The 26,427-nt window shown below is 50.6% G+C and overlaps 1 protein-coding gene across 6 annotated transcripts; it reads right to left on the bottom strand.

Annotated features, from left to right (window-relative positions):
* POLA2 (DNA polymerase alpha 2, accessory subunit) lies at window positions 1-25,813 on the bottom strand. 6 transcript variants are annotated; one of them, XR_008616460.1, is made up of 19 exons: window positions 25,350-25,800; window positions 22,003-22,127; window positions 21,407-21,498; window positions 21,131-21,188; window positions 17,998-18,104; window positions 15,588-15,781; window positions 14,874-14,962; window positions 13,460-13,615; window positions 12,305-12,367; window positions 11,555-11,597; window positions 7,997-8,121; window positions 7,377-7,415; window positions 6,607-6,680; window positions 3,542-3,653; window positions 3,156-3,262; window positions 2,758-2,812; window positions 2,268-2,327; window positions 1,875-2,001; window positions 1,010-1,143 (listed from the first exon to the last, which is right to left on the bottom strand). XR_008616460.1 is itself a non-coding variant. In XM_007117420.4 (18 exons), exons 1-18 carry the CDS (start codon window positions 25,426-25,428, stop codon window positions 994-996), a joined length of 1,797 nt encoding a protein of 598 aa, XP_007117482.2. In that variant the 5' UTR covers window positions 25,429-25,813; the 3' UTR covers window positions 1-993. The 6 variants fall into 6 exon arrangements, 4 of the variants coding, with proteins under 4 accessions (XP_007117482.2, XP_028338781.1, XP_054937961.1 ...); XM_007117420.4 differs by lacking the exon at window positions 2,758-2,812 and having other exon boundaries at window positions 1-1,143; window positions 3,542-3,650; window positions 25,350-25,813; XM_028482980.2 differs by lacking the exon at window positions 2,758-2,812 and having other exon boundaries at window positions 1-1,143; window positions 25,350-25,801.
* Window positions 25,814-26,427: the final 614 nt, after the last annotated feature.

Genomic DNA, 26,427 nt, shown 5'->3' with positions numbered 1-26,427 from the left:
ACCCAAGCCCGGTTCGACCTGTGGTTGATCCCACTTCCCCATCAGAGGAGGAAGGCAAAGGTTGGACAGTCAGGTTACCTATTTATCTCTGACTCAAGGCATCGGCACGGGCTGCTCCCTCGGCCCCGACAGCTGCAGGTCTCCAGCCTCGGCTTTGGCATGTGAGACAGGACGGCCGCCAGCTTAGGGCAGAAACCCACTCCACGTTTAGCCAGCGACAGCCTCTCCCCAGATGCCAGGACACACAGGTGCGGGGACGTGTCGGGGACCCTGCAAGGCCCGGCCTTCCAAGTGTTCTGGGCTAGAGGTGAGCCCCAGGCCGCTGGTGACTCGGCCGAGCCAGCGCCAGGGAATCCAGCTCTGGGAGGCCGGCCCCTCCCGACGGAGGGGTCAGGCTGGGACCACAGCGGGCCGGCGAGGACCGCGCCGGGCGGGCCCGGCCCGCAGCCAGCTGCTCGCTCCGTGGCCCGAGCCCAGCGCCTCCTCAGCACAGAGGCCGCGGGGGCCTTGGGAGCAGCCTTAGGAGGATCGGGGCTGGGGCTGGGCGGAACCCAGCGTGACAGACGCTCTGCCTTCTCTGCACAGAGGTCCAGGAGGGCAACATTCTTTGTTCACTACCAGGAAAAAGATGGAGCGGAAGAAAGATTAAACTCAAAAGACAGAATTTACTCTCATATCTCCAAAAGTTGTTTCTATGTCTGACTCAGTAGGAAATCGCAAAGCCTTGACCTTCCTGAGCGTACTGCGTCCACGGCCAGTTCTCGCTGGGCTCCTAGTGTCCGTGAAGAAACAGCAGCTTTCTTCCAGAGAAGCTCGACGCGGAGCAGGGATCCAGCTGCCCAAGGTCTTCCTGCTGGGCCCCCTGCCCGCAGCCCCGTCCTCCCCAGCTGGCTGACCCCTCTCCTTCCACGGGTGGGATCTCGGCAGAGGTCTACTCCCGGGCTCTCGGCGTCTGGGAGGCCCGCACGACCGGGGATGACAGAGGACCGGGCCTCAGATCCTGACCACCTGGGCGGCAGTACAGGGGCTCCGCCTGCCCTCGGCGCCCGCGGCCCGCCTCCTGAGGTAGAGTCGGCCGAAGGTGCCCCCCACCTGCCCTTTGGTGAGGCGCCCGGGATTCACACAGATGCAGCCAAGGATGTCCTGGGGGAAGGAAAGAAAGACTGTGGGTTTGGAAAGGCCAAAACCATCGGGACTGATGTGAAAAAGCTGGACTCATCTACCGATTAGACCCTAAAGAGGGCTTTATAAAACGGAAACGCAGGCCAACAAAACGCATCTTAAGTCAAATATGCTGATTTATTATAGTCTCGGAAACAAAATAAAGCAGAAGGTGACTCGGCAGGGTGACAATCAGCTCCCAGACTTGGAGACAAACTTGATCTCTTTGTTTCCCAACATGAAAGAAAGTTTACCTCTCGAGGTTGAACTGGCTCTGCTTTGGCAAGAGGGGCTTGATCAGGTGGGCGCCCCGTGAGGGACCCGATCCCAGGGCAGGGCCTCAGGCGGCAGAGAGGAGGACGACCCAGAGCCGCTTGGAGGTCGTCTCAGAATTCAGGAGGGGGCAGGCAAGCCCAGGGCACCTGAGGCGGCCTCAGGCGCGAACCATGGTTTGAGGGCCTTCCTACCTGTCTCCCGCGCTCCCAGGCTGGGCTGGCCGAGTACCATGCCCTGCGGCGGGGAGGGCAGCAAGGGGACGCTGCTTACTTATGCGTTTCACTAACAGATTTGTTTTCTAGTCCTACCCCCTCCCCCAAAGAAATGAGGCCACCGTCCCCGTCAGCAGACCCACAAGGAGTGAGTGTCGGGGCTCCAGAAGGGAAAGTCAGAGACTGGTTCTGGCGTTGCGGGGAAATGGTGGAGCTCAAACCTACCTTCACAAAGTATCTCAGCTCTGAAGGGGCTATGAAGACATCGGGGGTGACGGGCAGCTGTGCATAGGCATAGAAATTCTCGTAGTCAAAGGCCATGTCCTCCTGGGGAGGGTAGAGCGGGTAGTAGCTGCAGAGACGGAGGGAGACAGTCAGGAGCAGCTGATTCAGGGACCCCCGCCTCCCCAGATGGATTTCCTCTATGTCGCTGGTTTCCACGGTTTCACAGACCAGCTCTCCCCTTCCTCTGTGTTTAGGGGACAGGACGCAGGCTTGTCATCCCAGGGTGGAGTTCCCTGGTAGTGGCCTGGGGAAGGTCTCGAGGTCAAATCTGTCAGAGCTCCCTGACCCCTAAGCACTCCCTTCACGGTGAGCTACTCCGTCGGGCAGGCTCACCTCCGCTGGGTCAGGATGTGCTTGAGTACTCGGCTGAACCTGTCTGAAGTTCCGCAAGAACTAGGGGAGGAAGAAAAGCAAGAAACGGAAAGTGGAACCTTGTTTATCAGTGCCTGTTTCTCCTCGGGGAGGATTTATTAAACTAGAGAGAAGCGACGTGGCCAAGGCGTGTGACAAGAAGGTACCTCTGGGGACGTTTAAAGACCTGCCCGCGGATGCTCTGTCTGCCGAGCAGGACACTGGGTTGAGAAGGGAAAGAGCGGGAGTCGCTTGCGATCAGGGCCCAGGCAGGCTATCACCAGCTCCGCATCGTGCCAGAGAACGTGCAGTCTGTCCCGGCACGAGGCCAGCTGTAGCCGGCGTGACCCTTGCACCTCCAACCGGAGCCAACAAACACACACCCATTCTCGCCTAAGACACAAATTGCTCCACACTCCTTCCCATCACGGGCGATGCGAGAAGCGAACCGCTGAACCTCAGCTCAACAGACCTGGCTGTGTCTGATCCTCTGCAGAGCTACACGCTGTTCTGGAAGGGGGAACACCCTGCGGGGTAGATTCACAGTCACCCTCCACAAGCAGGGACGTCTTGTTTAGGTCACAAATGTGGCAAACAAAGAAAAGTAGATGAACTTCTATGACTAGAAATTAAGTGCAAAGACAGAACGGATGTGGTCCTTCAGGGTCTCAAACACCATAGAAACAAGTGGTAACGGAAACACATGCATCCCACCGCTCCCCTTGGGTGCAGAGGAACTCCGTGGCCAAAGGGTTTGGCAGAAAGTGCTGCTCTAGGGGCTGCCCTCTCGAGCCTGCCAAGCCACCCCCTGGCCAAGGACAGGACCAGGATCCAGAGGCACTGCCTGCGGGACCGAAAAACCCTTCTCACCTACTGATCTCCTCAGCCCCCATGTGGAGCAGCAGATCGGTGGATGTCAAGCCAAAGATCATTCCATTTATGGAGAGCGTGCAGGGCTCGGACACAAACTGCACTCGCTAAAATGAGAAGAGTGGGACAGACGTTTGCACACCAAAGCTAGAAGCTTCTTCCCCATGAAAACGGGGGGTCTGCAAGGGCTGGGGGGACCAGTGAAAGGGGACCAACCCAAGGGACAGTAAATCACACGTCTGCCTGTTATAAAGAGAAGCTTAAGACGCAGGCACACTACGTGTGCCTCAAAAAGGTGCCCCCGCCCCCTGCTTTTGGGACAAGCTGGGTCGCCTTTGGCGCGTTCGACTCCGGCTGCCTGCTGGTCGAGGAGGGGACGCTGGTACCTTTTTGTCCTCCCGAAGCAGGTCGGAGCAGCTGAAGGGCGGCTGTGGGTACACGGGCTCGTGGTGCACGTCTCTCAGTGACGGGACGAAGATGAGGTGTGAGCCGGAGCTACTTTGCCAAAAAAAGCATCAGAACGGGAAGGAAAATGAGTGCAGTTGAGTTAGCGTAGCTGGTGACAGACTTAAAGGGTCAGAGCTGGATACGAGAGCCTACTTCCAGGGAAGAAGTTCCGAACGGAGCTCTCCTAGGAAGGGGGGTGCCGTTCCCCATGGGACACCAGGAACGAGAGACGATCTGTCCTAATTTACACACAACCACCTCGATGGGGCTCATGGCTCTCTCCCAGGACACGCTTCCTCTCCTGGCTCCGTATGATGTTCTACTCGAGAGGGAAAGAGGACTAGTGTTCCGTAGAAAAAGGGGAAAAGAAACGGAGATCTAGGAAATCAGGAAAGACAAGGATTTGACTGAAAAATCCTCAGAGCCAGATCTGAAGCCAAAGTTCTGACTCTTCACACTGTGTGAACAGACGTGGCTTTCATGGCTTTCAGGCGTCACGTAGCCTCCCTGGCTGGGGGCCTCTTCCCTCGGGAGGGGCCCGGCAGGCTGAGCAGAACTGGGCGGGGAAGGCACGCAGGTTCTGCTTCGCCAAGAGCCCGCCCCGCCCTCCCCTCCCGCAGGGAATCAACGCCCTTGGTTTTTCTTTTTCAGCAGCCTGTCTTACAAAGATGAAAGAAATATCTAACAGCAACAGTAAAAGCAGAGATGACAGACGTTTCCTTTGACGGAGGCAGGAGAATCTCTAGGGTTACAAGATGTAAGTGAAGAAAAACCCCGTAACTCTAGGGGCCAACCAACTCTTTAACCTCTCCATCCACGCAGAAGAAAGGGGGAAAAAACCTGTCCTTGGCAGAGTGCGGACGCTTGTATACCAAACAGCGGAAAGGGTCACTTTGGGGCGAGTTTAACACCCACCGATAGCTCTCACTTCTAGCACCCTCTCTTAAGACGCAGTGGCTTCCCAGAGGCAGGTATAGGCACCTGTGCAGGGTATAGGGATGTGGCTGCCTCTCACATGGGATAAAGGTGTTGGTGGTGGTTGCCACACTTGTCACTTGTCTGTCGTGCCCGCTCAAAGCGCGAACTGAGCCTTCCGCAGCGGAACCTCAGAATCTTGAGACCAAAGGCGCTGCGCGAATTAGTTACAGTCCCTGCGACACTGAAAGTTAAGTCCCTGTAAGCAGCCAAGTCCACCGATTTGGGTGCTGAAGTCTGGCAGACAGGCCGGGGGTGACCCGAAGGGGACAGTCTGTGCTTCAGATCCCCGGGGCTCAGTCCGTAATGGACACGAAGGGCGGAGGTACGGCTGGCCGCCGTTAAGAGATGGACTTGCTCTGCTTCTGTGCAGGCTCTGGCAGAGCAACAGTTAAGGAGGAAACGGGCCTCTGGCTCAGGGTTACAGGCTGGCTGTAGGGGGAGGGAGCCGAGAGAAAATTCCAACTATGCTGAGCATTGCACAACTTCATACAACACGGTGGGGAGGGGCCTTGCAGCCGCTCCCTCCCTCAAGCTCCCGGGCTCCCGCCGGGCTCTCGCTGGGCTCTCACGAGGGGAGGTGCTTCCTCACTGGCTCTGGTTTTCACTGATAAATCAGCTTAATGCTCTGCGTTTCTGACCTCTCAGAATAAAAATAAATTCCCCCCAAAGGAAGGCCATTTTTATACTGTTTTGGGAAGGGTGGGGCAGCCCCTCTCCCCCGAGGCACACACTGGCCTCAGATGAAAGTGCCTGGTGGTGCTGGGAGCTCACCCCCAGGGTAACAATGCCTGGTTTGTTCTTTGTTTGTAGCACTGCTGTCAATGCCATATGGGGTGAGGAACCAAAAACAGAACCCCATCTCAAACCGAATGCACCCAGCCGGGGCAGTCACTGCCCCGCAGTCCCTGCCTAGCCCGGAGGGGACCTGAGGGCTGATAAAACAGGGATACCAGCCCTGCTCTGTTTCGGGGATTTATCTCCTGAGGAGCGCCAGGAGCCTCCAGGTCTGTGACAAACTCATTCAGGGTCACAACAAACCTGGGAGGCAGAGGGAAGGCACCTATGTTATCTCACGTGGAGGGAGGGAGGGGCAGACCCAGCTGCAGGCTGTCACCTGCACGATTCAAGCCCCCTGACTCTGGGGCAGTTTGGGGGTGTTTTTGCCCAGTCCGAGAGGCCTACGACACTGGCCCATGCTGCTGGTACAAGAAGGTAGAGTTACAGCTAATCAGCCTGAGATCAGTTCTCACGGCCAAGGGGCGGAAGATTATACATCTTGTTTTAAAAACCACCTTCCTTACAGACTTATTTTTAAAAGCTTAGCCTCGGGAATGTTTGTTTTTGATGAGCTCAGCTACAGGGAGGCAGATCCCCAGAGGAGATCCACCGCCAAGGGCAATTTCTCTCAAACCCTGGCCCTGGAGGGAAGGGACAGGAAGTGGAGGTGTCAGCTTCCTGAAAAACTTTCTGCTTCTAGCTTAGACTCTCCCTGGAATAGAGGCTTTTCTCTCAGTTTAGAACTGCCCATCTCTCATCACCGTCCCTAGGGTCTGGGGCAAGCATTCAAGATCCCCACCCTCGTGAGTTTCTACGATGGCTCATACAAGCCGGAAACGAGGGAAGCGCTGACTCGGGGAAGGACCTGGGCTCACCCCAAACTCTCACTCACACAAGGGGTTTTGTGGTGTAAGTCATCAAGCACTGCTCAGCACCACCCTGGGAAGATTCCCCTGGAATATGAGTTTATACAGAAGGGAGTGAGAGGAGGAAGGAAGTAAAGAAAGAGCAAGGGAAGAGCGAAAGTCTGGGTAGCCTCTTCAAGTGTGCTTATCTCTGTGTTTTACAAAGATGCCTCTTCACTCAGCACCTGTGCACTTGAAGTTCAAGGGTTCTGTCTGAGCTTTGTCGTTCAAAAGGATTTACAGAGGGGAACTACCACTGCTTTTGAACAGTTTCAGTTTCTTAATGAGAAGCCCTGGAGAAACTTAGGAGGCGTAGGGGTCTGCCCAGTATTTTGAACTCTGACCTTCGTGTCCCTTCAATAATCGTTCGTAGACATTGCTTGAAAACTTCTTCAAATGGGCTTGTCAGCAGACAGCTCTGCAAGAAAAGAGGAGACAGGTTTACAGGGGAGACGCCCGGCATTTATTCACGTGTTGAGCGCTTGTTAGATGGCCCTGGGGGCCAGCCCCTGAGTGAGGAGCTGAAGGAGATACAAAGATACACACGACGTGGTCTCTGTCCTCCAGGAGCTGAGTCTAGCTGGGGGCAGGAAAGGAGGTGGGGGAAGAATCAGTCCCCCTGAAAGTGAGCCGAGGGGAGGACTAGGAAGAAGAGCGCTTTGAAATCTTCTGTGTGGCAGGTAAAACCTCCTGAGACAAAGGGAAGAAATGTCCTCAGAAGGGTCATTTGTGTTTTAAGTTCAAAGGATGGCAAGATGATGTGGGTCCTGGAGCCGAGGGTAGCGGTCAGGAAGGTACTTTCACAGGCGCACCTCCGGGACCCGCGGGCACCTGCCTCAGCACCAAGGGTCGGTCGCACACGAGGAGGACCGGGACTCGGATATCTGGATCCCCCTCCCTCAGCTTCCAAACAGCTCTGTATTCTGGTGAAACGAAGCCCTCAAATTCAGTACCTTTATTAAAAATGCCCTGTGGTGATGTTTTCCTGATCAGCCACAGGGATTCATTTAGGTTGTTACAGATGCAGGATAAACTCCAAGAGACGAAAGCAACAGTGGGGGCCTGACTGAATGTGAGTATCCGGCATCTCCCCCTCGCAACCCCAGTCACTCACCTCTACCTGTTCATGCTTAGCATCCAGGAAAGGTCCAAACTGCAAATAAGCCCGAGGGGGAGAAACAAAGGTACCAAAAGAACAAATCAGAACCACACGTGTCTGTGAGTGCCCTCACATATCCTCGCCTAGCAGTTCTCTGTCCAGGGTCCACTGTCCCTCCAAGGCCACCTGTACAGCCTGGGACAGGCGGCAGATGGGGCAAGGGCGCCCAGCTAATACCACAGGCAGAAGGACCTGACTCTTGGATGCTAGCTGTTTTGCCTCATACAATAGTGGGCTTTTTTCTTTCTCAACCCAGCAAGGGAAATCTACGTCCATGCAGTTGTATTTTGAGTTTTCAGAAGAGGTGAGTTCTCAAACTGCAGTGACGAGACAGAGGCGAGACTACTGTAAAGTCAGTGCAGGGTGGCAAAACACCTTGGGCTTTTGGATTAATTCCACGCACACCTCACCTCGCCAAAGATGTAGGCTGAGCACTAAAAGATATTTTTAAAAAGGAGGAGAGTCCCACACTCTTCCTAAAAATTTAGAACCTCATCAGAACTTTTTCTAAGACTGAGCCCCCAGTTTTCCCATTGGCGCCTCCCCGGGTGAAGCTGTCCAGGAGGGCCTCCTACCAGGATGCAGACGTCGGGCCGGTCGCGGTTGATGATGGCGATCAGGTCGAGCAGGGGGTCAAACGTGATGCTGTCAGATGTGGTGTATGGCCCGCAGGCCACCAGGACCATGATTTGCTCAGAATCTAAGAAAGAGAAGATTGTTAAGATGCTGATGAGAGGATGCTGGCATGGTGGGAGAAAGGACAATTAGGGAAAGATGCCACGGGACTCAATTCGCTGAGAGTCTCCTTACGTGTGCAAGTCCAGGAATCCAGGAGGAGCGAGACCTCATCCTGCCCTCAAAGAACCCTCCATTGCTGGCAGAGACAGGGAAGTATGCAAACAACTAGAACTCGATAGACATTTACCAGCAGTGCACGAGTCATGGTAGGGAAGAGGGAGTCTGGAGAGACTCGATCAAAGTGGCATTTGCTTACGTGGTTTTCCTCCCAACACTTACTTTGGGAGGGTGGGTTGGGGGGGTGGTAAAATACACGTAACGCAAAACTTACCATCTTAACCTTTTTTTTTTTTTGGCGGCGCTGAGAGGCTTGCGGGATCTTAGTTCCCCAGCCAGGGATCGAACCCATGCCCTTGACAGTGAAAGAGCGGAGGCCTAACCACTGGACTTCCAGGGAATTCCCTCTGATCTTAAGTAAACATTTCAGTGGTATTAAGTAAATTCATAATGGTGTGTAATTATCACCCCCATCCCTCTCCACAACTCTTTCTATCTCGTAAAACCGAAACTCCGTTCCCGCTAAACACTAACTCCTGCTCCCCCTCCCCCGCCCCCACCCTCCCACTGCCTGTCTCTATGATTCTGCCGACTCTAGGAACCTCGTCTGAGGGGAGTCTTATGGTATTTGCCTTTCTGTGGCTTTGCTTACACTTGTAAGTAGAGGGTGCCGGAAGCCAGGGCAGGGCAGGGTCCCGGACGGCCCTGAGATTTGAGAGCTCGGTGTGAGGGACCATCTGGTGGTGAGGGCAGCTAGAGAATCCGGTACCTCGAGGAGTCCAGAAAGACAGGCTGGGGTGCAAGGCTTGGGACGGGAGACTCTTGTGTGACGGGGTGCAGGGCCATTGTTTTGGGGCACCCTTTTCCTCACAGCGTCTGTTTTCCTTTTGGAGAATCAGCCTCGTCCTCCATAAGCGCCCCCCTCCACCAGGGGGGGCTGTAAATTAGGTGCACTGTCCTCCCCTAGCCAAGGAGCAGGTACGGGGGCGGGACCCAGCTTAAGCCATTCACACTCTCCTCTGGATTCCGGAATCTCAAGGTGAACTACCCAAGGACAGAAAAAGATCGGCGCTGACCCATCCCAGCAGAGGTGCCTGGATGAGACAGCGGGGGACGCCCTGCTACCTGGACACCTAGTTACTAAACCCTAATCTGGGTTGTAATTCTGTTCTAGCCACCTGTCCAGTCTGTGAGCTACCTGGATTTCCCCTAACAAATTCCCTTTTTCTTAAGTTAGTCTGAACCTGGTTCTGTAGCTTACAACAACAAAACCCAAAGATGCCTGACCTCTTTTTTTTTTTTTTTTAATTAATTTATTTTACTTTTGGCTGCTTTGGGTCTTTGCTGCCACGCGTGCGGGCTTTCTCTCGTTGCAGTGAGCGAGGGCTACTCTTTGTTGTGGTGCGTGGGCTTCTCCTTGCGGTGGCTTCTCTTGTTGCAGAGCACAGGCTCTAGGTGCACGGGCTTCAGCAGTTGTGGCGCACGGGCTCCAGAGTGCAGGCTCAGTAGTTGTGGTGCACGGGCTTAGTTGCTCCGCGGCATGTGGGATCTTCCCAGACCAGGGCTCGAACCCGTGTCCCCTTCATAGGCAGGTGGATTCTTAAATAATGCGCCACCAGGGAAGACCCCCTGACCTCTTAACAGGCAGTTTTATTAGTTTCCTATGGCTGCTGTAACAAATCACCACAAGCTTCGTGGCTTAAAACAATACACATTTATCATCTTACAGTCCTAGAGGTCAGAAGTCCTAAAATCAAGGGGTGGGCAGGGCTGCATTCCTTCAGGAGGCTCTGAGGGGAATCTGTTTTCTTGCCCTTTCCAGCTTCCAGAGGCTGCCTGCAGTCCTGGGCTCACGGCCCCTCCCCCACCTTCGAAGCCAGCGGCCTAACATTTCTAATCTTTGTGACTCTCACCCTCCTGCCCTCCCTTATCAGGACCCCTGTGATTACACTGAGCTCACCTAGACAATCCCCATCTCGAGGGCCTTAACTCGGTCACACCTGCAAAGTCCCTTTTGCCATATAAAGTAATATGTTCAGGAATATATTCCAGGAATGAGGGCCATTGTTCACCTACCAGAGTGGCAATAACTCAACTGAGACAGACAATTCAAGGGGAAGCGTAACACTCGCAACACCCAGCAGTGCCGTGCTGGGGCGGCAGACAAAGCTAATGGTTCCAAGGAACCTACAGGAGGCGTCAATCCCAGGTAAACGGTGAGGGCCAGGAGGGCCAGGCTCACGTCCTGTTCTGTGTGTCCACACCCAGGGTGCTGTGAGCCCAGACGCTGCTCCCAAACTGTCTGTTAACAACCTACTCAAATGCTTCCAAAGGCTTCCCTGGCACAGCTCAGGCTCCGGGCATTTCAGCCCTGTTTTCTTCATTACCTGAAGTCGATCCAGTACCAGCACTCTTGCTTCCATAAACACTTATTTTCTGAGAGAATGTGCAATGTCATAAACTCCTAGATTTCGTTCCTGATTCCAGGCCGCCTCGAAGAATGACCTCAGACGATATTAACGTGGAGGGGGTGCTGACAATGTGCTGGTGTCAGCCATCTCCCTGCTACTCCTCAGCAGTCTTCTGCTTTGCTTACAAAAATGCTTGGAATTGTTCTGAAGCAAAGTTTATTAAAATGTTCGTCTTTTCCCATCTAGGTTAGTGACCAAATAACTCTAGGCTTTCTGAGAAATTTGTCTAATTTTTAAATACATTTTTCATTTTGGAATAACTTTAGAATTGTAGAAAAGTTCCAAACATAGTCCAGAGTTCCATATGTACACCTTTCACCCAGCATCCGCTAATGTTAATGCTAACACCTTATATAACTATGGTACATTTGTTGAAACTAAGGAATTAACGCTGGTATATTACTGTTAACTCCTGACTTTATTTAAATGTCACTAGTTTTCCCACTAATGTCCCCTTTCTCTTCCAGGATCTAGTTCAGGATATCACATGGCATTTACAGAAATTCTTTTAAAAATTGCTGCTGTGAAAAAAAATTTTTTTTTAATTTAAATAAATAAATAAACAGCTGCTCTTTTCCCTTTTCAAAGCAACCTTCAAATACCTGTTAAACATTAGTCTTTAAACGACAGGCCTTGTGGAGGCAGAGCACACGCGATAACGCTGACAAAGCCGTGTAGGCTCAGACCCCCGGCCTTCCACAAAGGGCCACTGAACCCACAAATTCACAGTCGCCCTTGGAGCTCCGGCACGGTGCTCTTAAACAGCTTGTGTAGCTTCCCTGGGGCCCGAGGAACTGCGCTCCTGTACCCTTGTCCACCACCCTCCACCTGCATTGTTAGCAAAATAATGTTTGAAGCAAAGTTTACCTCCATCCTCTTCAGTGGGCTGATGGAACGGAAGTGGCACGCCCTTCAAACAGGAGAGAAGCTACGGTGAGGTCTTGCCCCCGGCACCGTCTTTGGTCAGGAATGGGGTGAGCAGTGAATGGTGGTGTGTTTGCGGGTGTCTTGCCCCTTGGAGCTAAAAGCCCACAGAGTTGATGGTCCTGCCATTTTTCTTTACTGAGTGGCAAAGAAACCTGGGTAGCACAAGGTCACGGCTAAACTCATAAAACACCCAGCAAAAAGCAGGAGCAAAACAGGTGCCTGTAGGATCAGGGTCCTACTAGGCGAGGATGGGAGAGCAGGGTCCTGCTACTTCTCCTTGCATCCTCTGGAAGTCTGTGGAGGATTACCGCTAGAGCAGGGACTGCTAAGCTATGGGCTATGGGCCAAATCTGGCTACCGCCTGTTTTTGTAAGTAAACTTTTACTAGCACACAGCCCACTCGTTGGTTTACGGGTTGCCTGTGGCTCCTTTTGTGCTACGATGGCAGAGCTGACATTGTGACAGAGACCATACGGCCTGCAAGAGCCTGAAATATTTACTGTCTGGCCCTTTACGGGGGCAGTTTGCGAGGCCCTGACCTAGAGGTAAATCCCACTCTATAGACAGAGAATTGAGAAGCAAATAAATGGGCCCTTACCAAGGACGGGCTCTAGGACAGACAGAACCACACATACTGTGCCTGCAGCAAACCGGGGGGGAAAGGGGGGGAATGTGGGGGGACACCGGTACCTCGTAGAGTCTGGTGGCAACAAGTTTTCTACCAGTGGTGTTGATTCCTTCCATAACCACAACCTGAAAGACAGGCAGCAGACAGGCTTGCATCACAGGGGAGATGAGCGGGAGGTCTGGAATAAGTTACTCTGATAGAGTTAAAAGTATTGTCCAGGACTTCCCTGGTGGCGCAGTGGTTAAGAATCCGCCTGCCAATGCAGGGGACACGGGTTCGAGCCCTGGTCCGGGAGGATCCCACATGCCGCGGAGCAACTAAGCCCGTGCACCACAACTACTGAGCCTGTGCTCTAGAGCCCGCGAGCCACAACTACTGAAGCCCGCGCGCCTAGAGCCCGTGCTCCGCAGCAAGAGAAGCCACCGCAGTGAGAAGTCCACGCACCACAATGAAGAGTAGCCCCCGCTCGCTGCAACTAGAGAAAGCCCGCGTGCACCAACGAAGACCCAACACAGCCAGAAGAAAAAAGTATTGTCCAGCTGCTCTCATTCTGTAATTGTAAACTTGGGGGTATTTTTCTAGAAAACAAATCAAGGGGGTTATGTTGGCGTAATAAAAATTGTACTTTCCACGGGTGACCTCATTTTACCTCTCTCCTGTGAGGCAGGAATTATCATCCCCATTTCACAGGCGAGGACACTCTGGTTTTTTTTTTTTTGGTGGTATGCGGGCCTCCCTCTGTCACGGCCTCTCCCGTTGCGGAGCACAGGCTCCGGACGCGCAGGCTCAGCGGCCATGGCTCACGGGCCCAGCCGCTCCGCGGCATGTGGGATCCTCCCAGACCGGGGCGCGAACCCGGTTCCCCTGCATCGGCAGGCGGACGCGCAACCACTGCGCCACCAGGGAAGCCCCAGACACTCTGGTTTTGAGAGGTCAGTGACATCTCTGTAATCACCCGCCTTGTGGGGTGGAGCTGGCGTTTGAACCTGGCAGCAGGTCCCAGAGCCAAGGTCCGAGCACATGGGGGCAGGCTGAAATCCCTACACCGGTGTCCCCTCTTGGGCCTGAGCCCCAGCTACACCTCACGGCACCAGACGTCAAAGGCGAGGGGCAGCTGGCCAGTGACGCAACGCCCACTCTTGGAGCCACGGCCCTCTACACACACTACGGAGCAAACAAGCACGCCTGCGCCCGCTGGGAGACGCCCCTGACCTCACCTGTCCGGGAAACAGAGAGTACTCTTTCAGCTCAGATAGATCCACTGGAATCTGAGCGCCTGAGGAATGTTCCCGATCTCCCTCAAGAATCACCGACTTGTGGTTCAGCTTCCCGTTGCTGTCACAGCCAATCTGGCCCAGCAGGGTGACGGGCTCCTGCCAAAGGTACACGTAAGAATGACAGTCTTTGGGACAGGAGCTCAAAATCTGGTCAATGTGATGAAGAGCAAAACAGACCTTTTCAAACAACAACACACATTTTTTTTTGTCGGGGCATCACTTTGAGCCTGAGGCGACCACAAACATCATCGTTGGCTCCTTGGGGTGGAAGGACCCTTAAAGGGCATCTAGTCTGCCCACCACCTAATGCCTGAGCCCCTCTAAGTGGCTGCCTGAGCCAGAGCATCTCTAGTTAAGGGGAACTTGCCCCCTCGCCGCCCCCACCCCCAGCAGCCCACGCACCGCATCCCTGGATAACCGTTAGCAATAGCTCTCATTTACTGAGCTCACTAAACACCAGGCACCGTTATAAAGGCTTACGTGTATTAACTCATTTAATCCTCCCAACAACCGTGAGGCGGACGCTATTACTGCATCCATATTACAGATGAGAAAAACCAGTAACAGAAAGGTTAGATAATTTAGTCAAGGTCAAACAGTGGGAGAAGCCTGGGTTTGAAGCCCAGAAGTTTGGCTCCCGGGCCATATCCTGAACCACACACCAGAGTGCCTCTTAACAGGAAGTTCTTCGTTAAACTGAGCTGAAATTTCTCTCTCTGTGGCTTCCTCCATCCTGTTCCCACTCCCGGGGGCAAACTAAGGAAGTCTAATCTTTCCCCACGAGATCATACTCCCGGCCTCCCCTCCACTACTTCCTCCCAAATTCCCCCCAAACTTCCTTATATGACATGGTTTTGCCTATCTTCCCCAACTGGCCATTCTTCTCTGAATGCAAACACATGACAGAGGTACCATAAAGAATCTTTGAGAACACGTCTCCCCTTAAAGTACGTTCTAGAGAGAAAGCACTGGTGCACGTGCCAGATTAAACTATGACATAAAGACACGATTGGCAACACTTGGTCCCTAATGACAGAGACTAGAGAAGGGGAGAGACTGTGAGTCACCGTTTCTGGAGATCCTCACCTTGCTGTTGTCCTCATATCCTGATACTTGAATGCTCGAGGCCCTCAATCTTTGTTTACACGCAAGACTCTAATCCAAGAGCAAAGGAAATGACTTTCTCTGGTCACAAAACCAGAGAGCACTCATAACCCATTTTACCAAATTCATCCCAGATAGATGTTCTAGCTAGAAGGCAGACGATTAGTGAAAAGGAAGCAAGAGGCTGCTTTTTCATCATTGACTTAAAAAAACGATATCATTCAGGAAAGATTATTAGAACAACTCTTACTTGTGCTGTGACTAGAACAGGAGTAAAAGCCTCAATCTTGTAATGCTCCTTGAGTTCACTGCCAAGTTCTTCTATCTTACAGGTCAGAACTGAAATCCCAGAGGGCAGAAATGTGTTTAAGACATTTTACTTGCCGAGAAGAGAAAACATAGCACCTTGTAAAACATTAAAGTCAGTCAGTCATTTTACAGAAGCAGGAAGGGTGCCTAGGACACTGGCCAGTTTGTAACTTTCTGAAGGCCGGGCCAATTTCCCGATATTGGGCTGCTGAACCCGGCCTTCCGTTTGGCCACAGGGGGTCACCCAGCGCAATCCCAGAGTCAGTCCGGCTCCCACCCTGGCCTTCCTCTCACTCAGGTCGTCAGGGAGGTTTAGGGGAAGCCAAGACCAACCTGGAGAGCCTTCCATTCTTCACAAGGAAGAAGCCATAGATGTCTTTGCTTCCTTTAACACTTCGATTGGCTTTCTTTACACAGTTCAAGTGGTTGTGACTGGGAAATGGTTAGTGCTTCTTCTTTAGCAAAGCGATGTCATTTGGGAGAATTATTGAGAGTTATCATCTCATATCCTTTTCCTAACAGGGGCACCCGGAGGACATCCATCAAAGGCAACCTTGAAACCTGTTCTACCAGCCTAGCTGAAGCTTTGTTACTGACTCGACACCCTTCCGGGCGGTTTTATATCCTCCAGAATTTCTAAGAGAAAAACAATTACCTTCTCGAATGTCTGGGAGCTTCTGAAACATGGATTTGTAGCTCCCGGTTAGTGGCTCTGGATACCCCAAGACCTTCAGGCTGATGTTACTGGCTCCTTCTCTCCCGGACCAAGATAGCACCTGTGCCGAGCCAAAGGAGGTAACCACTTCTCCTCGGTTACTTCTCGAGCTGTATTTCTGAGAGGGAGTAGCACTAATTGGAAGCAAAAGACATTAATGTTAGTGTGTTCATATCTAAAAGGACAGAGGAACGGGATGAGGTTACCTTCTGAAAATGGAGATCTGGAGGAACGTCAGGCTGGACTCAACATTTTATAAATCTACTCAGCTTAATGGGGTTGGACATTCTGGACCTTTAAGGATTTCAGGAATGAGGGGGCTGAGGAATACCAAACGTGTTCGGAGAAGTTTAGATGCAAGGACACATTTTAAAAGGTCTTCTCCTGGCTTAAAACTAAACGAAGTAAAACAAAACCCAAACCCTGAATTGATTGAAAAGCAAGTTCCGAGCACTATTTTCTTCTCATGAATTTTTAGCATTTGTTAGAACATCATCAGAGCCCGGAACCGCGGATAAGCCCAAAGTTGCCGTGCGCACACATAAGACCTCACGATATAGCTCAAGGTAGAAACAGCAATGAAATGAAGTTAAATGAAATGAATCAGCTTTCCCCAGTGTCTCTGGAGGTGGACGCATAATGAGTTCTGTCGGCTGGTGAACAAACACTCCCATTCTCTGAGTCTCAACGGACAAGTTCTCGTATTTCCACTCACTGACTGATAAATTCCACCTCCGAGGACACACGGGTATTGCTGATCTGCTTAGAGGACAGCGAGGTCTTCTAACCCTTCGGTCATGAACACAGCGTACAGAGAGGTCCAATGAAAACTGGCTTCATTTAATGTCCCGAAACTCTGCAGGAACAAGTTCTACGGGGGCACCGTTGCAATGGGTGCCACCAGTTCCTCCTTTCCAGGGAGGCTACAGAGAGCGAGCTTGATTAATTACCTCTATCTCCAATGCTGCCTCTACCTGAATAATTTAGAAGTTACTTTCATAAATTACAAAGCCAGTTTCTAACGTCAGCTTCATCGGCGTGCATTAAAAAATGACTAGGCAGCGCATCGCCGACTGCTCCGAGCTCCTCCCGTGAAGCTCCGTGGGGTGTGGGCGCTACAGCCGGCCCTTTAAGGCAGGGAGTCGCTCACAGGGGATCAGCTGTAGACAGATCTAAGAGTCGCAAAGACTTGCTTGTTGAGAGGATAGAGCTGCTGTCATGGTGCTAGCACCTGTGAGAACCATCTCTGTACACCGACCATCTCTGTGCATCCAAAGATGCCCTTCTAAGTCTGGAAAGCTCACTTCGGAAGCCAGTTTGAGAACTCCCGAAAGCAGGAGTGGACCACACTAAAGTCAAATCGTCCCTCAGAATCCAACCACCGTTCAGCTTGAATGACGGCTATGACCTCCTCTCTTTTTTTTAATATTTTTTGGCCATGACGTGTGGCTGGCGGGATCTTAGTTCCCCGACCAGGGATTGAACCCAGGACCACGGCAGTGAAAGCACCGAGTCCTAACCACTGGACCGCCAGGGAATTCCCTATCATCTCCTTTCTAATGTGACAGGGCTAAAAAATCTTAAGCTCTGCTCAGTCTAGAAGAAGTGACTCCTAGCAGCCAACTGTTTCCCTAACTGGTTAACGTTACTGTTCCTTTGCCTCATCCTGATGTGGCAGTGCCTAGAAACATTTCTTCTCCTCAGTTGAGCTCTCATCTATGGAATTCTCTCACATAAGACATGTCATTTATGGATTTCCAAAAGTCACATGTGATCTTTGTGGATTTACGTGCAGAGGTGGCAGCAGGGATAAAATACCAATTAAGTCGGTGTAGATTCACAGTGACAAGAAAACTCTCAGAAACTAGTTGTAACCCGAGTGAGGGACAAAAAACAGGTTACGCAACATTATGAACAAAGATACGTGCTTTTCTTTTTTAAAAATAAATACGTCAGATGAAAAAAAAAAAAAAAGAAACCCAACAACACACGAACTAACTGAAGCAGGTGGAAACCTATTTGCCTCTACTGGCAAGACTCGAAGGCCTCCCAACTTCTGAATAGACAGGTTGTTTTCAGTAGAAGATATCAGTTCCTGATCTAGGAAATAAGCCCCAGAAAAGCGGGTGGAAAGTGAGTTTCCTTAATTACTGTAAGAAACAGTAATTTTCCACACAGGACAAGAGAGCGGGGAGGGCAGAGAGCAGTAGGCTTTCCAGCCAGCTCACTGCAGAGGTAACCGTCCACTTATGTGCTTTAAGTCACGCTGTAGAGTCAGCCGCCACCAGATAACCAGAGAAAGGGACGGGCAGGCCTGCTGTTTGGCAGCTGAATTAATTATGAGCCATACCTTGGAGAGAAACTTGATGGTGACAGCAGCTGATGGGGGCTTCGAGTAGACACACTCCTTTTTGTGAGAGGGGTTTCCGGAGTGGAGATAGCTCGCTTCTGAGAACCCTAGAAACAAAACAGGAAAAGGGCCCAGTCACTCTAGATCCAGGCTGCTAATTAAGTGTACAGTCCCTTAGGAAGAAAGGGAGAACGGTGCCCGAATGAAGGGCACAGATAGGATAGGGTTGGTTTTCTTCTTAAGGCCCCATTTTCCACGTATAATCTCAGAGAGAAATCCTCAGCAACTGAAACCCAGTATTCATCAGTATAACGTCTCCATTTTGGAGGCAATTATGAAAAAAAAGCCAACATTCCCCAAAAAGGATTGCCAAGCAGGCGATCTGCCCTCTCAAATCACTCACGTGTTCACTTTCCTTCCCCACCTCTCTTTGCTTTACAACAGCTGTGAGTTTTGCTATGCATACGGTTCTGACCTGCGTGGACACATTTTCCTGACAAGGGATGGGACCGTGTTACTATTTATTTTGGCAAAGTCTACCACGCATTTTCAAAATTAAAGAAGGGAGTGACTCCAGGCAGATAACATGAGTGAGCTCATATCTGGAGAGGATTTAGCAAATGCCTCACTGATGGTCACTTCTGTTTTCTGGGTTTTGCTCATCAAGAATCCAGACATGCCCAGAGTAGAGGGTGAAACCCGCAAGTCCCGAGATCCATTGCTCCCCAGAGTCTGGGACGACCAACTGTGGCTGAGGAATGACAAAATCCTCGCCTGGACGGCAACCAGGCGGCCAGCTAGTCTGCAGACATTCCCCTACCCTTGGGCTCCTCCTGGCTGCAGGTTTAAGGTATGCCACCAAAGCTGCCTACAGGGGTGACGACGAACAGATGGGAGAGAAAGGATTCAAAACCACCATTAATGAGCTGGAATGGAAACTAGATTTTAAAAAGACCCTTATACAATAGCCATTTAGCAATATTCCTTCCTAGTATTTCAGTATTTTTCCAACTAAAAAAATCCTAATGGTTGTAATCTTATTTTGGACATGGACCTTCATTTAAGTAATACACTGAATTTTTTGCTCTATATTAATTATGAGCATTTTCCCATATTGTCACAATCTTCATCCTTTTTAGTAGCTGTGTTGATTGAACTGACATACAATAATTTACTTAACTACTTCTCTATTGCTGGGTGCATCTGTAATTTCTGGGACTATAAATAATGCCGAGATGCCCATTTCCACACACATAGCTTTTCCTAGAATTTGGATTATTTTTTTAGGAGACACTCTTACTAGGGACGATTTTTGGGCCATAGGATGGTACAGATTGTATGGTTTCGATATATTTTCTCCAACTATTTCCCCCAAAGACCCTTCTAATATACAGTGGGCTACAGAACTCTAGGTCTCCCAGGACACGGACAGAGGATGGGACTCTGGGAGAGAGCAGAGCCTCGCGGCTCTCATCCTCAGACCTTGCGGTGAAACCTGACCGTGTCAGCAAACCAGCTGCAGCTACGCTCCTCGGGGGTGCGCTCACTCTAACCAAGCTCAGGAGACTCACTGCTAATACTACGTGCCAGTTCATTCACCTGTAATGAGAAATACCGAGGGACTACAGTCTCATATCCTGGAGTGAGCATATCCTCACACCACACAGGAACCCAAATCATAGCCAAGGATCCCAGCTTATTCACTTATTAGAAACATAATGCCGACATCATGGGAACTTCAAATCCTCAGGCGAACGCATCTCTCCCTGTCAGGAAGGACACGTGGAGAGCCAAATTATAACCAGAAGATTTATGGTGAGCGTGGGAGCAAAAGTGTAGCCGTCAATTGCACAAGCCAAATATTTAATTGTTTCAAGCTACGACCACTGACATATTCACCTCTGTAACAGGGGCACTCCTGCCCCTAAGATCTGGCACTGGCACTGTTTGGGTGGGAAAGGCCAAGGTTTGGCTCTGACTCTGTCATCATGCTGACACTGATGCCTGACAGTTTCCGTGCGATGGGCACTGTTCTAAGCATTTTTCCTGTTTCTAGCCCAGCCCCATTCTGCCCCTCCTCTGAGCTTCAGACACATATTTCAAATTGTTTGCTCATTTCAACCCAACTCTCTCAGCTCTGATTCCATGGTCACAAATTGTAATCCATGATTGAGCCTCCTAGGTACTTTTGTAGCAGGAATGGGGTGTCCTCGATATGGTATTTCAGCCATCAGAAGGGTGTATACTTCAACAGTAAATTAAGTAAATTTGCATCTGACTTATGCATCAGTCTACTGAGAGCTGAATTACCATGAGTCAGTCCTTCAAAACACTGAACATTTTAGCTTTCTTGCTCTGCAGAGGCACACCTAAACTATTCACCTTCTTTCTTACAATGTAATTTACTTTGAAAGATTAAGGCTTACTCCCTGGTTAAGGATTTCCACAAATGTATTTTCTATAAAGAGTAACTACTATTGACATTATTGAATACATTGCTTTGGGCTTGGCGTTTTACACATTCATTTAATTTTCAAGCCCTCTGAGATAGGAGATATTATCGGCGCTGGCTGTCGGCTTCTTGAGGGCAGAGCACACCCAAACCTGTTTCATTCACCAGTTCACCTAGTGCCTGGCACGTAGTAGCTGCTCAGTAAATGAATGAATGGATCCTGATTTTAAAGGAAAGGAAAAGGCGGCTCAGAGAGATAAAAGCAACTCACTCAAGGTCACTGAGGTCTCTGACTCAGGCGTGGAGGGCAATGCTTTTCCACTGCCCTACTCCACCTCTCACACTGGGGTCCAACACCCAAGTCGGATCATTCTGTTACAGTCCACTTGATACAAAACTAGGCAACCATTAAAAAAGAGTAATTATGGAGAAACTGCATTTATAAAAATTTTATGATATGCTAACTGAAGAAAGCAGGACAACCATGTGTCCACAAGGACTGCCATTATGCAGACATCTATGCATGTGATCGGAAAGGAAGATGCGTAAGTGGAAATAGGGCAGGAAACCGTATGAGTGGTGAATTTTCTCCCTTAGAACTTCAAATGCTGTGCTGATATTTTTAGACTAAAGAAAAAAATGCTGTGTGTAGAATGCAATTTCCAAACCCGGTACACGCACCTTAGAGGGTGTGGTGTAAGAGTTCAAGAGGGTCTCCTCTTCCTCCTCCACTTCAATTCTAAGAACGCTGATTAAGAGAAACTATAATAAACTTCCACCCAAAATCTAAGGCAAGGGTTGATCAAATAAGAAATCTGAGTATTAGTTACATTCGTTGCTTGTTTCTAAAATTATACACACAACAGGTAACAATAACACAACGATAACAGTAACGACAGATAAATGATGAAATACAATATGTGGTTTGATGCAAAGGCCTTGAGCAGAAAAGGATACAGCTCTTGTATGGAAACAATGTCTCTGGCTCCCGCATGCCCACTGTCCTTGGAGGCACCGAGCCTGGCTTTGGACAATCTTTTGCTCAGAAACTGAGGAAGAAAACATAATGAATATATTATTCCATAGTCAAGTAATAGAGGAGGAGTTCCCCACAGCCATGAGGTAACAATGGGCATTTGAAACATAATCAAAGATATAAAATTCCTCAAAGGAGAATGCAGAAGATGCACGATAGACCAAAATTAAAGACTTCACCTGTGACTGTTTCCCTACAACACATAAGAGTTCTAATATTAACACCAATTATCTGTTGAAGACACAGTTTTAGGTGATTTACGTCCATTCTCATTTCATTCAATAACCATAAAAGTACAGATCAAGCGAACCACTGAGAGGAGAGGAAACTGAGGCTCGGAGCCATTTGGTTAGTTGGTCCAAGCTCACACTGGGACTGAAATCCAGGCCCGACTCCAAAGCCCACACTCTTCTCAATACAGCGCACTGTCTCCTGACCGAGTAGACACGGAGAGTTACGTTATCAGTTTGCCTACAGTTTGTTCTTTTTTCTTTTTTGTTTTACAGTTTGTTCTCACCTCGTGCTCAAAAGAGTTCAGGGTCTCTGAGGTGAGGCAGTCTTTATGTGTGCTGGTGCAGAAGGCTATAAGCTCGCTGGCCATTCCCTCCTCATTCTGTCCATACAGAACACACAGCTCTATCACTGCAGGGGGAAATTGGACACGTAAGAACTTAGTTCATTGATTGCAGCTTTCATCTTGAAAAGTGAAAATAATCCTCTACTTAAATTCAATCAAAATTTATTCAGCACCTACTAGGGACAGGCACTGTTCGAGGCCCGAGGACACAGCAGTGAATAAAAAGAGACGCACCCTTGTTCTTACGCAGCTCGCTATGGAGGGGAGACAGAAAACAAGTAGGGCTTCCCTGGTGGCTCAGTTGTTGGGAATCTGCCTGCCAATGCAGGGGACATGGGTTCGAGCCCTGGTCCGGGAAGATCCCACACGCCATGGAGCAACTAAGCCCGTGCAGCACAACTACTGAGCCTGCACTCTAGAGCCCGCGAGTCACAACTCCTGAGCCTGCGTGGTACAACTACTGAAGCCCGTGCGCCTAGAGCCCCTGCTCCTCAACAAGAGAAGCCACTGCAATGAGAGGCCCGTGCACCGCAACTAGAGAAAGACTGCGTTCAGCAACAAAGACCCAATGCAGACAAAAATGAATAAATAAATAAATTAAAAAAAAGAAAACAAATAAGTAAAAGACGTACGTTAGACGACTAGATGTGCTTTGTAGGAAAATAAAGCTTGGACGGGGATGGGGGAGTGTGGGGAGGGGCTGGCAATTAAAAAATTTTTTTCCCCCCTGCGCTACCAGGGAAGCCCTGGGCTGGCAATTTTAAACCCAGTGATTAGGGAAGGCTTCATTGAGGAGGTGACATTTGAGTAAGGACTTGAAGGAAGTAAAGGAGCGAGTCAGGCAGTGTTGAGGGGAAGAGCTTTCAGGCGAAGATCCTGAGGGAGAAGCAAGATCAGTAAGGCCTCTGGGGCTGCGATGCACTGAGGAAAGAGGCGCCAGAAGACGAGTTGAAAGCGTGAAGGGGGTGCAGACCGGTGGCCGCTGTAATTATTCTGAGCAAGCCAAGAAATCACCAGAGGGTTTGAACAGAGCAGTAACACGATCTGACTTCCCCTCAACAGGGTCACCCCGGCTGCTGCGTTCAGCAGGTTGAAGGGGACAAGGGCAGAATCAGGGGGACCCATTAAGAGAACCATGGCAAAGTCGAGGTGAGAGACGATGGTGGCTTGGGTCAAGGTGGTGGCAGTGGACGAGGGGAGAAGCGGTTGGACTCTAGGTGGGAAACACTTTGAAGGTAAAGCCAGTGGGATTTGCTGACTGGATACGGGGTGTGAAGAGAGAAAGGCGTCAAGGATGATGCCGTGGGTTTAGCCGGAGCCCCTGGAAGGGGGCAGTTAACTGAGGTGGGGAGGCAGCAGGAGGAACTCTGAGGAGAGGGGGCAGGAGCTTAGCTTCAGACACATAGAGTTTGAGATGCCAGCGAGACATCCAGCTGGAGACATCTAGGAGGCGGACCAGCCCGCAGACCAGGCAAAGGTCTGGGCTGAGATATAATTTGGGAATCATCAGCAAACACGTGAATGTAAACCCAAGAGACCAGGTGAGATCACCAAGGAGCCGAGTGTATCTCGGGGCTCAGGATGCGGGTGAATCTGCAAAGGCTGAGAGGAGGTGACACGCATGGTAGAGAACACCTGGGAGGAGCATCCAAGCAGCTATGAGAAAAAACGTGTTTGAAAGGAGAGGACACGATAAACGGCATCAAATGCTGCTATTCATCCAAACGAAGACTGAAAATGCATCCCTGGCTTTAGCCAGGTGAAGGTCGTCGGTGACCTTGAGAGGAGCAATTTCAGTGACGTGGTGGGGATGAAAAAGCTGACTGAAATGGGCTTAAAGAGGAAAAATCTGAAGAATAGGTAATCCTGAGGAGGTTTGTTGTAATCGGGAGAAGATAACGAGTGGGAAGGCGGGACAATGGAGTATTTAAACGGAGGGGGTAAGAGTCACATTCCTAGGCTATTAGGAAAAAAAACCTTATAGAGAGAAAAACGGAAAATAAGTAAGGGGAGAATTATTGGAGTGATGTCCTGAAGGAGGAGAGAAGGAATGGGATTTAGGACTCAGGTGGAGCATGTGGCTTTTGCTAGGAATATGGAGAATTTATTTACTGTAATGGGAGGAGGCAAGGACTATGGCACAGACACAGGTCAGTGGGAAGAAGTAATGGGGGTAGCTTTAAGAAGTTTTCTAATTCCTTCCATTCTTCTCAGCAAAACAGGAAGTAAGTTCATCGGCTGAGAGTGAGAGTGGGACAGAAGGTTGTTAAAGGCACAGCAGGTGACGAATAATCATAGGAGACTCACGGTGAACAGACCAGGGAAATATGGTATGACTGGCAGGCAATATTAAAGTCCCAGTGAGGTTAGCAATTATGAATTCCAAGTCTAGAATTCCAACAGCACTGCCAATGTAGTCCTACATGAGACGGAAGCCTTTATAAATTCTCTTGTTTTGATTTCAGGCTCACCAAATAAATTTCTGACTATGATTGGCTTTCTCATTCAAGTCTCCTGTTAGGAAGAGAATGCCCTGGAGATAAAAACTTGGAGTATTCTGGTCTCTCATAAATTACCATGTTTGCATCCTGGTTTTATATATTAAAAAAGAAGTTCAATATGCTGATGAATGATTAAGGCAGGTGCACAATCACCCTGATTCTAACACTGAGACTGTCCACACCTCCAAAGACTTTGCTTCCAACAACTCCTTACACTGCCCCAGACCCTGACCAATACGATGGACCAATACAATGCAGCACCGGACTCGGGCACAGGAGATCTGGTTCACAGACCAGCTCAGGCAATTAACTCTCCTTATTTGTTTCTCCATGGGTAAACAGCTGACAAGCTCCTTAAATTTTAGCTCCAAAGCTAAAATTCAATTTTAGAAACCCACCTCAAGGGACTCATATTTGCACAGACCACCAACAGTTTGGATAAGTGATGGTTCAGCAGAAGTTTAGGTGTAGGCTGGAAAGGGAGGAGCCAGGAATAAAAAGCTACTTTTCAAAACCCCAACATCTCTTGCTTTGTTATTGAGCTTTAAGCAGTTTCCAAATTCGGTGAAACTGCGCCGATTTAAAATCGCTCTTCTATTCTTATTTTTGATTTGGGAATCCAAGCAGTACCCTGTGAGCGTTTCACAGTCCTCACATCCCAAATCTCAATACTCAGTTTAACTCATCTCACAAACACTGAGAAGCCCCATCTAGGGGAGGTGAACCTCGGAACCGAGCGGAAGCGTGAACCTGGGCTGGGGTCCGGGGAGGGGGCAAGGGACTCACACTTCTCAACCAGAGCCTCCTCGCATTCTAGGCCGAAGATCTCCAACTCCTCCACCAAGAGCTGGGCGGACACGGCCATGATGACCCAGGAGGGGGGCCGGGGCCGGGGCCGGGCCCACCCAGCTCCGACCTGACGCCAAGAAACCCACAGGCGTGGAGATCGATGAGCAGGACGAGGTCCCTCTGATCCTTTCACCCTCCGAGGGACCGAGACGGAGAGTGACCAAATGGCCCAAAACCTCAGGCCGTCAGAAGGCCCCAGCCGTCAGTCACGGAGAAACACGTTTTCTTTTTCTTTTTTTTGAAGCCCCCAAACGCCTGAAGGAAGAGAGCAGAAATCTTGAGAAGTCGTCTTCCTGGGGAGAACGTCCAGCTTCCTAAAAGCCACCACTGAACATCTCAAGGACAGGATCAGAGCAGAGCAGCCCGGAAAAACCCGCCAAATGCTTTGTATAGCACCCGCATGCGCGAGACCCGGGTTCAACCCCACCCCTTGCCCTCTGCTTCCTGTTCCCAGTTCCCGGACTACACGCGCGCCCGCGCGTCCGAGGGCGCGTGCGCACAAACCCCTGCGCGCCCGCTCGCGCGCCCGCGCCTGGCGGTCGGCCCGCCCTACGGCGGCTGCGCAGTTATCCCCAGCCGGGCGCGAAAGCAAGGCCTGGGCGCACAAAAACCCGGACTCCCAGAACCGAAACCGCGGTTCTGCACCAGCCGCCGATGCCTTGTTTTCCGGGCTTCGCGAAGCTCCGTGACGTATGTTCGTCACCCTTTCGTCCCGAGCCTTGGTGCGCAGGCGCTGTCGTGTATATGCCCTTAAATGTCCCATTCTGTGCCCAACGCGGGAGAGGACGGGCTTGTCGTCCCTCTGTGTCTCCTGCTTCATGTCTGCACTCCTTGTGACTTCGTTAGGGAATCTGGTTGCCATGGTTATCGTCATGGTTACCACCGTGGTCCCAGCCACAGCGATAGGTCAGTTTTCTGGATCTGGAGCATTTCAGTGGAAAAGAGGTGGAAAGGTGACAGAAGTGATTTGGTTTTGGACACATCAAGTTTGGGTGCCTTTGGAATTTCCAGGTAG

The sequence above is a fragment of the Physeter macrocephalus genome, unplaced genomic scaffold (assembly GCF_002837175.3).
Source record: "Physeter macrocephalus isolate SW-GA unplaced genomic scaffold, ASM283717v5 random_1, whole genome shotgun sequence".
NCBI lineage: Eukaryota > Metazoa > Chordata > Mammalia > Artiodactyla > Physeteridae > Physeter > Physeter macrocephalus.
The sequence above is the reverse complement of the archived record's forward strand: the minus strand, read 5'-3'. Positions and strand labels throughout refer to the sequence as shown.